General features: G+C 41.6%; 1 protein-coding gene across 10 annotated transcripts in view; it reads right to left on the bottom strand.

The window, feature by feature from the left end:
- Positions 1 to 5,795: 5,795 nt before the first annotated feature.
- SORBS2 (sorbin and SH3 domain containing 2) overlaps positions 5,796 to 11,842 on the bottom strand; it is a 218,344-nt gene continuing 212,297 nt past the window's right edge. For all 10 annotated transcript variants that reach the window (XM_062212711.1, XM_062212715.1, XM_062212716.1 and 7 more), the window contains 2 exons: positions 9,986 to 10,092; positions 5,796 to 7,976 (listed from right to left, as the gene is read on the bottom strand). In XM_062212711.1, coding sequence (XP_062068695.1) covers positions 7,915 to 7,976; positions 9,986 to 10,092 — 169 coding nt within the window. In that variant the 3' untranslated portion in view covers positions 5,796 to 7,914. The remainder of the gene's footprint in view (positions 7,977 to 9,985; positions 10,093 to 11,842) is intronic.

The following is an 11,842-nucleotide window of genomic DNA, read 5'->3' as shown; positions in this document are numbered from 1 at the left end:
ACACAAATTAATTTCCTCATAGTTCTGGAGGGTAGGAGGTGTAGCTGAAGAGGTGAGCAGGGTTGGTTCCCTCTGGAGGCCTCCTCTCCTTGGCTTGCAGGTGGCCATCTTTCAGACATCTTACGTGGTCTTCTCTCTATGTATCTGTGTCCTAACTTCATCTTATAAGGGCACAAGTTATGTTGGATTAGGGCCCAACCAAATGCTCTCTTTGCACTTTAATTGCCTCTTTAAAGTCGTGTCTCCAATTATGGTCACATGCTGAGGTCTTGGGTATTAGGACTTCAGCAGATGGATTTTGAAGAGTGGACACAACTCAGTCCCTCTCAAAGACTGAGCTCCTGCTTTTGTGTTTAAGTACACAATCACTGTTGATGATAGATGAGAATATTCCTACTCCATTATTGACTGGGAACATAAGTGTGACTCTTATATTATGGATGGTGTGAGTGACTAGAGGGTCGTAACTGGGTCCCCTAAGTTAATTCTGACAAGGTGACAGCACTGGAGGTCTCACTCAGAGACCAGGTAGCCTTGTCATGAACTCTCTAAGGTCTGCGTGTCTTCTAGCAGGAGGTGGAGTCTTTCTGTCCCATCTGAGAACTGTGGCCAGCGTGCTAACAACAGAACCTATCTCACCTCACCTACCTTGCTCCTGCTGCACAGTGTCACCTCGGACTTCTGTGGGGCAGCCTTTCACAGAGGCCGTGTCACCCAGACACATCCTTTGGAGATGGAGTTATCTATAAGCACTCATTTAGTTGGCCTCACTGATGGTCTTACTCCTTTCTAGAAATACTCTGGCTTTCCCTCCAGAATCTGAGCGGAGGGACTGATTTCTCAAAGGAATGGATCTGCCAGGCAAAAGGCAGAACAGAGACCACTATGGTGATGGTACTCAGCTCTTCAATTCTGGATCACAATAAAAAAAAACTTTCCCCAAATGATTCACCATGTGATTCTCTTAGATCATACAAGTTGGCCAGGGCGGAACTTTTGAATTCCTACTACATATATTTAGAATTGGGTAATACTTAGCTGTGGGGCTGTCCTGGGCATTTTGAGAAGTTAGCAGCATTCTGGGCTTCTATACACCGGATGCCAGTAGCAATCCCAGATGTCCCATACATTTCCAAATGTCCCCTTAAAGAGGGACAAATTGCCCTCAGGTGAGAACCACTTGCCTAGGACATTATAAAAATACTTTACATCTAACTTTAATGAAACCTATCTTTTTTTTAAATCTTCCAAAATAAATGATCTGGGGCTGGGATTTTGGCACAGCAAGTTAAGATACTGGCTGTGACACTGGCATCCCATATAGGCACCAGTTTGAGCCCTGCTGCTCCTCTTCTGATCCAGCTCCCTGTTAATGCACCTAGGAAATCAGTGGAAGATGGTCCAAGTACTTGGGCCCCTGCCACCAATGTATGTAGCGGACCCAGATGGAGTTCCAGGCCGCTGGCTTTGGCTTGGCCAAGACCTGGCTGTTGTGGCCATATAGGGGAGTAAATCAACAGATGGAAGAGCTCTCTCTCTGTAAATTTCAAGTAAATAAATAAATCTTAAAAAAATTTATTTTCCTGTGGGCTTGGGTTGAAAACCGGTCACTCTGCTCGCCCTGGTGGCTTGGATGTTGTAGTCTGCAGCTCAGTTTTCTCAGGGTAACTTCCTGCTTCCCTTTGCCAGCCCAGGAGAGGCCTAATGTGTGTGATGACTTAGTGTAGAGAGCTAATAAACATAACTTGATTTTCTACTTCATGATTTCTTTCATTTCTCCACTAATTCCTTGGATTATAACCGATTTTCTAGTCTGATGGTAATTCTGTAATTCTTACCTTGGGTTTTTAGTTAATTTCATTTTCATGAATCCTGGAGATAGACTTTGACATTTCTTTGTTCTTTTTTATATATTTATTTTTGTTTATTTGAAAGGCAGAGATACAGAGAGAAGGAGAGAGAAAAACAGAGATCCACCTTCCATCTGCTGGTTCACTCCCCAAATGGCCGCAACAGCCTAAGCTGAGCTGATCCAAAGGCAGGAGCCAGGAGCTTCTTCTGGGTCTCCCATGTGAGTGCAGGGGCCTAAGCACTTGGGGCAGACTCTGCTGCTTTCCCAGGAGCATTAGCAGGCAGCTGTATTGGAAATGGAGCAGCCAGGACTTGAACCAGCGCCCGTAGGGGATGCCGGTGCTGTAGGCGGAGGCTTAACCTTCTATGCCACAGCTCTGCCCCCACTCCTTGTTCTTTTGAGAGACTGGAATTTAAAACATGATTTAGTCATTTTCAGAGTGCTTCTCAAGGGTAAATGCAGGCTGTAAAGCAGAGAGTTTAGGATGATTCCGTCGTGCCTACATACCATGCGCACACACACACACACATACACATCCATATTTAAACATGTACATGCAAAAAATATTGTGGGAGGATTTGTTGCAAAGTAGGATTTTGTATGTTAAATGAGACTCTTAGTGCAGCATCTGCATTTTCTTGTTCTGCTCATTTGCATTTTCTAATTTTGCTACAACAAGCATCTCCTGCTTATATAACCAAAAAAAGAAGTAAATGTTTTAACAAGTCATTCTCAAGGTTTCTGCAATGTCAGTGCAAGAAACGGTACCTGTCCACTGATGTGAATAATCACATGGATTTTATCTGAGATGGCACTTTGGTTTGGAAGACACAGGCACAATTGAGTCATCCATCGTATTTTAGGGAAAAGGATGAAACAAGAAACCCCAAAGGAACAGGTGAAGATTTGCTAGGCAGATGTTTGTCTTGTACTGAAAGTTTTTTGGGTCAAGATATATGTAAGTCTATGAGCTCAGATGGAACTTTCCTGAGCTACGAGGGGGCTGAATTTAGCAGTGAGCTAAGGCTCTGACTGAGCGAGCCATCCAGGAGAGCATGGCTAGTGTATCCTGGGGCTTTGTGTATTTTAAAGACGTCCTGTGAGCACACGGTGTTCCTAGAGCACACCGCGCTTGCCCGTCTCCAAGGGACTCAACAATACCCAGCACTTCCCCAGAGCACTGCCAGCTGCCCAGCTGACAGCAGCTGATAGAACTTACTGGATCCCAGCTCACAGACAGGCCCGTGTTCAGTTTGAACATGTCAGTCATTGAAATGATGTCCTCACTGGTTACCAGGCATCTTTGGAAAGGAAAGTTAGCAATATTATTGTGCCAGATGAGGCACACATCTTCTTGTCATCCTGTGCACAGTAGCATGCTGTTAGGAGGGGTGGCTCTCCTCAATCTCAGTTTGTGAGAACAGTGGATAGAGAAAGAGGTGGATGTATTCCGCACCAAGCTTGGGCTGTTAAAGAGTGGACACACCAGATTCTGAATCCAAATTCCATCACATGTTATGTATGACACCTTACACATATGGATAAAGTATTTAATCTCTGAGAGCCTCAGTTCCCTCATCTGTAAAATGGGCACACCGATCTCCTCTTAGATTTTTTTGTAAGGATAAAGACACAGAACACATGTAACAGACTAGCATGCAACAGGTGTTCGATTTCTGCTCCTTCGGGTCAATTTCCAAGTTTGTTGCTAACAGTTAACATAGATTGAAGCCTGCACATGTCTTTTCTGTGAAGGGACAGATAGTAAATATTTTAGGTTTCTGTGGTCAGGAGTATATTATATAAGTACTCTCCAATGATTTTTTTTAAAGATTTCTTTTATTCACTTGAAAGGCAGAGACAGAGAGAGGAGGGGAGAGAGAGTGAGAGATGGATCTTCCATCCACTGTTTCACTCCGCAAATGGCCACAACGGCTGGAGCTGGGTCAGGCAGAAACCAGGAGCCAGGATTTTCTTCTGGGTCTCCCACGTGGGTGCAGGGGCCCAAGCACTTGTACCCTTTTCTACTGCTTTCCCAGGCGCATTAACAGGGAGCTGTATTGGAAGGGAAGCAGTCAGGACTTGAACAGGCATACCTATGGGATGCTGGTACTGCAGGAGGTGGCTTTACCTACTGTGCCACAATGCCATTCCCTCTACTCATTTTTTTCTAAAGACTTATTTTAATTATTTGAAAGTCAGAGTTAGAGGTAGAGACAGAGAGTGAGAGGTCTTCCATGCGCTGGTTCACTCCCCAGATGGCCACAACAGCTGGAGCTGTGCTGATCCAAAGCCAGGAGCTTTTTCTGGGTCTCCCACACAGGTGCAGGGGCCCAAGGACGTGGGCCATCTTCCACTGCTATCGTAGGCCACAGCAGAGAGCTGGATTGGAAGAGGAGCAGCTAGGACAAGAACCAGTGCCCGTATGGCCAGGCACTTCAGGCCAGGGCATTAACCCGCTGCGCCACAGCGCTGGCCCCTCCACTGGTTTTTAATTGACTATCAGATGCATTCTCTGATATTTAGTAGTTAATATAGAATACCGAAAAACGTATAGGAGTAAAACAGACATCTTGTGAGTTGATTGTTGTTTTCAGCCTTGTTTATACTCCTGTGCAACTGTGGTCTCCCTGTTAGTCACTTGTTGAACATTATGGTTAGTGGTGCATTAAGCGTGACATGTGTCTGAATACTTGAGAGACAGACATGGGAAAGGGTTGGAACCTATGGAGCACTGAGGGAACAAAGTAGGTTAGGAAGGGTCCAAGCAGGAAAGCCAGCTTCTTACTTGGAGGACAGTGCAAAATGTTTGTGGAAAAATGGAACTAAAAGATTGGCTTATTTTAGTCTCTCCCAAATTTGAAATCCTGGCACAGTTTTTTATAATTCCACATTCCATGAACTTTTTGAAGTACTTATGCAACAGAAAGGAACTCGGTTGGGTGGTTTTTCATTTGTTTGTTACTACAGTGAGATACTCTAGAGAAGTTACTTATGAAGAAAAGAAAGCTGTTTAGCTCATGGCTTTGGGGTTCAAAGTCCTGGCCCTGGGGAGGGGCCGGTGCTGGGTGGTGGAGCATGCACACAGAAACCCTTGCTCAGTGTATACTAAGTTGATCTTCAGTGTATGAAGGTAATTGAAAATGAAACTTGATAAAGGACGGGATGGGAGAGAGAGAGGGGAGGGCTATGGGAGGTAGTGAGGTTGGTGGGGGGAGCCACAACAATACAAAAGTTGCACTTTGTAAATTCACATTTATGAAATGAAAAATAAAAGAGAAAACACACACACAAAAAGGAAAATCATACTGTTAGCTAGGATGCAGAGTGGTTGGGCCCAAACTTAGGTTTTTATAACCACCCTCTCAAGGATACTACCTGCTGAAGGCAGTGTTCCCAATGACGTTAGGGCTTCTAGCCCCAATTCTAATCTACCACATCACAGTAGCACCAGCCTGGAGACCAAGCCTCTAACATATGGAGCTTGAGGGGACATTGAGCATTCAAAGCACAGCAGCAAAGCTCCTACCATAGTGCATGGTTTGCAACTCAGTTGGAAGTTTGTGGGCATTGTAGATGCTGCCATGCCAATGGTATTAAAGCTGTTTAGGGCAAAGATTTTAAAATCTGAGATTGTTGAATTGAGAAAGTGTTTACAATTTCTTGTAATTATTTCCTCCTTGGAAACATAACTGTTTTGAGGCAAAATATTTTAGTATATATTCTTTTAGCTGAAGAGACATTTTTATTCAAAGAATGTTCAACAAATGAGCTTTGGGAGGGGGGTTCAAAAATATTTCTTCTCTGAGTTGATGCTAATATAGCTCTTCATTTGTATGCCACGGGAACATAGAGCAGATGCATTTTCTCTTAGTTAACTAAAAAATTGGAATACAGTACTCAATTTACCTAAGCAGAAATATCAAGAATAAAAACTGAAGGGTACTTTCCAAGCAAAATTTATTATATATCTATTCAAGAAAAACACAATGACCTTTGCTTGTAAGAATTCAAAGTCAATTACCTGAAACCCAGGTACGGATATATTTTTTCCTTTTAAAATCAGATACAGAGGGTAGAAACAGCAATTTTTCTCAAATATGACAGGCAACAGATATTGAAGTCTCTTCTCATAAACTGCATCAAAGAGAACTAGTCCTTTATCAGCAAAGTTGCATGCAGTTGACTTAATTTCAAACCCAACGCCTTTAAAATACAAAGCTGGTTGTGAACTTGACAGTAATCAAGCTAGGCTACTCAAAGATGTTTCTCCACCTCCTTCCTAAAGCAATTCTTCTGTAATCTATATTTATGTACATTTCAGTTTGGCTGCTAGGATCTCTTAAATTCACACACTTTTGCATAAATGCTATCTTACAGAATCATACTATCAAGGACTGATTGATCTGTGAGATAAGTGAAGGATAATCTGCTGAAAGTATTTTAGCTTAGTTTAGGTGAAGGATAAAGATCACATTAGGAAATTCCCCTGTTTTCTCAACAACTAAGTAGTCTGTACAAAAAAAAGAGCAAACATGTACAAAATTCTAGAGTCTACATCTTGTGAAAAGGTCAACCACTGTCCATGGAAGAAATGCCATAAAAAGTTTTATCTATAAGGTGCTCAAAAATCCAAAGATGAATAGTTCTTATGCAAAGTCATAAGAAATACAAAGCTAATTCTTGTGTTAGGTGTAGTTCAGGCACTGTGAACCACATTAAATCTTTCAGGCCCTAATATCATTTTATAAATTTCTGCTGTAGGGCAGAAAACAGAACCTGAATGATTTAACATTGTCTCTAAAAAGTGCCTACTTAATCCTAGGAGATATTTTATACACACCAGGAAAATCAGGCTCAACATATATTCCTGTCCTCAAATGTAGCCAGGATTCTGGGTTCCATAGAAGAAAAATAATTATCATAGTAAAAATAATTGTGTTGATTGCAATCCTTGCTAAAACCAACTTTAATACTTGCGATGCTTCTGAAATATTCTATTTCTATAAAATAATATGTGAGATTCTTCTACATTTCCATAAAATGTACAATGTATCATATGGATTAATGTTCTCATACAATCTCAAATGTGTATGTGTACACACAGTGAAATCTTACCTACGAATATTGCTTACAGATACTTTCAAGTGTCTATGTTAGAATAATTCTTTGCACCTCTCACTAACACTGCTTTTATTGAAATTCTATCAGATAAATAAAACACTAAGAGCTCATTGTTCATGATGCTGATGATTACATTTTAATATAAAATAGCAATGCAACTTTACAACACAATAGCTTTTCTCCCTTGCAGTCTAACTAAGCCTCTTATAGTTTCATGATTACTATCCAGGGTTCTTAGTCACTGTTTGCACTTCTAAAATGTACAAAAAATGTGCAGAAAAAACTTCTATTTGAAAACTCACATCCAGTCAACCAAATCACACTCATCCAAATGAACCTTCCTATTCTTGCTTTAGGTTTTGTAATCACTGTGCATATTGCAACATACGAGTGCAGGCAAACACTAGCTGAAGTACAGTTGTCATATCGTGTAAACCAGGACACTAGGCAAACGCGTGAAAGGGAAATCAACTGCCAAGCTAAGAATGTAAAAATGCAAACCACAGCATTTCAGAATAAACAATCTTCGGGCGGCCTGAGGGGAGAACATCTTAGAGACGCTGCAGGGCAGCCATGTAGCCAGAATATCTACTGGAGACCCTCTCTCTCTCTCCTTTTTTTTTTTTTTTTTTTTTTTGCTTCAAATATTTTACCCTTTTTAAGTATAATGATTTTCTTTCTGATCCCACACATCAACTTTTCAAAGTTGAGAGCAGAAAGCCAGAGAGGAAACCCTTTCGAGAGGAAGCAAGTCTGCCCTGTCTCCCCAGGGTGCACCACGGCAGTTACACTGCTGGTGGTTTGGTAGCAGCAGGTGCAGCAGGTGACGTCATACTGGAAACCATAAGGCATGACAACATGATGCCTGCAGGGATGTTTCAGGCAAGTTTATGCAGACGTGTTGCTGAAATGCGGCATAAATAACGAGGGAAATTGATTCACAGCCTCTTGACATAGTTCCCGGGGAAAGTACCAAAGAATTTGGTTCTTCTTGAGGTTCCTGAAAATAGAAGCAATACATGAAAAGGTGTAACGACAGTGAAGTGTCAGTTTGTATATGCGGGCTGAGACACTTTCCATTGACAAGGCTTCACCAGACAGCTGGTCCCAACAGCGCTCTCACAGAAGAAAGAGAACTCTAGGATGAGAGCAAGACAAAACAGGCACAGACTCAGCTTCCCTGCCTACTGCAGTGGAGGCCTCTTAGGCATACATGATGTGCCTCATCACAGGCTAAACAAAAACCCAGCCTGTCAGTCTGGAGGGAAAGGCAGCTCTGCTGAAGAGGTCAGAGAATGGAGTCACTAAGGCTGCTAAGCAAAAGGGAAGAATCGGAAATAAAGGGGAGGCTGGCAGTGTGAGAGGGGACTGGAAAAGCAGCAAAGCAAAGGCTGGCTCCGGGCAAGAGGCCTCTGACACACGTGTCACATGAAGCCATTATTTGGGACACTGTACCTACAAAACGGTCTCATCTCCTGAAAGATCACATCAATGCTACTTCGTAGACTTAATGGTAGCACTATCAGTCTTAGAAAATCATTCAAAATTTCTATGTTTTATCAAAGTAAAAAGAAGAAAAAGGTTAACCACTATTTGTAAGTGACGGCTTTGTCCCTGGGTGTAATTTCTGATATAGTGAGTTGAACCAAATGTATAAATGGCCATATAATTGTCTTTGATTTCAAATAATATGATTTCTAGGAAATTTGTTGTAAAGTTCGGTGTACTCATTCTTTAAGATTTGCAGTGCAAATAGAGTGAAGAGTCTTTCAACTTTCATCTCATTTACACTCTGAACTGATTGGGAGTGATTCCTGTTTTGCTTCATCCCCATGTATGTAAATCATTTGCTTTTCTTCTAGATCAAAATTAATATAAATAAACTCAGGGGCATGAGACCTCACATGTAGTCTTAGTTCTTCATATATATATTTTTTTCATAAACAGACCTGCCTGTGAGGATCCCTGACCACATAATCTTTTGCTTTTTTTTTTTCCTCCTCTTTTTATTTCTTTTCATCTCCTTCCTGTGTCCTGGTGTATGACACAGTTGACTATAAGGGTGTGTTTTTTTTTTTTTTTCTCAGAAAACCTAAGATGTGAAGAGTGGGATGACCTTTTTTTAATTTTTATTTATTTTTATTTATTTTTATTTATTTTTATTTTTTTGACAGGCAGAGTGGATAGTGAGAGAGAGAGAGACAGAGAGAAAGGTCTTCCTTTTTGCCGTTGGTTCACCTTCCAATGGCCGCCGCGGTTGGCGCGCTGCGGCCGGCGTACCGCGCTGATCCGATGGCAGGAGCCAGGTGCTTCTCCTGGTCTCCCATGGGGTGCAGGGCCCAAGCACTTGGGCCATCTTCCACTGCACTCCCTGGCCACAGCAGAGAGCTGGCCTGGAAGGGGGCAACCGGGACAGAATCCGGCGCCCCGACTGGGACTAGAACCCGGTGTGCCAGCGCCGCAAGGCGGAGGATTAGCCTAGTGAGCTGCGGCGCCGGCCATAGTGGGATGACCTTTTAAGTGGTAAGACAGGACGTTCTCTCCTCTTTTCATACAAATTAAAGCTAAGGTGAATCACTGGACTTTAGGACACACATCAGACCCAGTAAGTGGGAGAGTTGGTCACTTAATCTCACTCCCTCTCAAATTAGATTCTCACTGTGACAACTGCATTTTCCAGGAATAAAGCTCTGATATTTCTCACTCAGGGAACATTTTATTGTTGTTGTTTGATCTTGGGCTTCCCTGGTCGGTGTAATTTGAAGGAGTCTCTTCTCAGTTGAGTTGGAAATGGAACTAGCAGAGAGTCACATGTACCTGAAGCAGTACATACTGACCTACACTACAAATGCAGCGGCCTTGGGATTACACTGTGAGTGTGAATGCACGAATAAGCAAAGGAACCACAAATTCAAAGAGAGCTTGACTAACACAGCAAAACATGCACGTGAACAGACTCAAGCAAATTGCAAAACAGCCAAATTTGTCTGGAAGCAAGGGGACACATACCCACAAACCACCCATCGTCACACTTCTCCATGACGTCGATGACATCACTTTCTCTGAGCTCCAGCTCGTCTTCGTTCCTAGGAGTATAGTTATACAGAGCCTGAAACCTTAAACAGGATAAATGGGTGCATTTAAAAAAACAGCTTTACACTTTTTTGTAACTATTAGAAGTTAGTGCAACATTCATTTTACTTTGGACATTTGTTTTATTAACAGTCTATTAAGCAGTGTAAGTCTTTGGCATGCATGCAAACTGTAAACAAGAACATCTGAGCTTTCATAGAAATTAGACTAACAACATTTTAAAAGTTACAATAAAGATACTCATGAAAATTATAGTATTGGTGAGTTGGATTTAAATCTTTTAACATTTGTTAAGTCGGACCTGCATTTCAATTGTCCATTCATATAACATCTATTTTAAGACATTAAATAATAGCACATAATATATAGTTGAAAAGTGCAAATAACATTTTATAAAACCATGAAGGAATTACCAGGCTAGGTAGCCATAATCATAAGCAAACAATCGAGGCTTGCACATTGAATGTTCAAATGATTCTGAATTAAAATGTACAAAATGTCTCACACACGTCTCCCAAATCACTATGTGATAATAATTATCAAAGGGGAGGTTATTTTTCCAACAGCAAGAATCCTGTAAAGAGGTTTAGTTTTATAGTTACAATCAGAGGATTTATAATTTGAAAATCTGATCCATTCACTCATGATGTTGAATGGATGTATTCTTTACTCAGTTATTATTGAACCAATTCAAACAGTGGACTATATTCACAAGTTCCTTTTTCAGATGGGTTCTGCACACACTGTGATTTAAAAACTCTCTCTTAAGACAGGAGGATTGCTGATAGCATGCTACCACTGTGCTTTCCTCTCTGCCTGAATTTTTTGAGAGCAGATATTATGGTGATATTAATCAGTAATTAATTTAGACATTGAATTTGTGAGATTAAATTGTATGTATTTTAATGAGTATTACTGTGGAGTGGCACATGGGAAAGTAAAGACAGAAATCATAGCAGCAGAGATATTCAGGAAGAATTTGGGTAGGTAATTAACATGGAAGCTTCCTATAGTATTACTGTACTACATTATCACCACTTACTGAGAAGGGGATTTTTAAAAAGTTGGTACATTTTTTTCTGCTGCACTTCAAAGCAGTTTTATAATTGTGCTGCCATAAGAAAATAAAGATCAAATTCTAGGGCACTTAGGATTTTATGAGGCCAATTTTAAAGAGTTCACGATACCGAATACTGCTAAGCAACGTGCATGATTTATTTCTATTTACTTTATTGAGTCAGAAAGCCCTTTGGTAGGCAAAAACTTTTCTAGCCCTTGAAGTCAAATATCGCATCTTTTAAGGCACACAGATCTGTTGGCTTCCTTCCCTGGCTGTGAGCTTTCCAGATTGGTGTATATGGGAACTGTTGGCTTCAAGGCAGGTCTGGGGCAGAGCTGGTGAGATGCAGTGCCTACCACTCTTTCCTAGAAAACCTTCTCTCCCCGCGCTGGCACCAAAGCCTGTAGTCGCAACATCAGGAATCTCTTCTCTTCCCCTGTTAATCGTTTGTCTTTCTAGGAAGCCATTTTGGTCCCTGACACTGTTCTGAGACAGGGCAGGCTTCTGCGGTCTTTGAGAGGATTCTGATTGTGAGGAAGAAAAGAGGACAGAGTCCCGGAGCAGTGGGCACCAGGACAAGGAGGTGCTGACCACAGACATGATCTGATCGGGACAGCTGCATGGGCAGGCTTAGTGGGAGCAAATTATTTCATTGTTCGTGTGAGGGATTAGATTGAGGCTGCTCTGGGAAGGATATCTTTTGTGTACCCCTG

This window comes from Lepus europaeus, chromosome 16 (assembly GCF_033115175.1).
Source record: "Lepus europaeus isolate LE1 chromosome 16, mLepTim1.pri, whole genome shotgun sequence".
NCBI classification, from domain to species: Eukaryota; Metazoa; Chordata; class Mammalia; order Lagomorpha; family Leporidae; genus Lepus; species Lepus europaeus.
The sequence above is the reverse complement of the archived record's forward strand: the minus strand, read 5'-3'. Positions and strand labels throughout refer to the sequence as shown.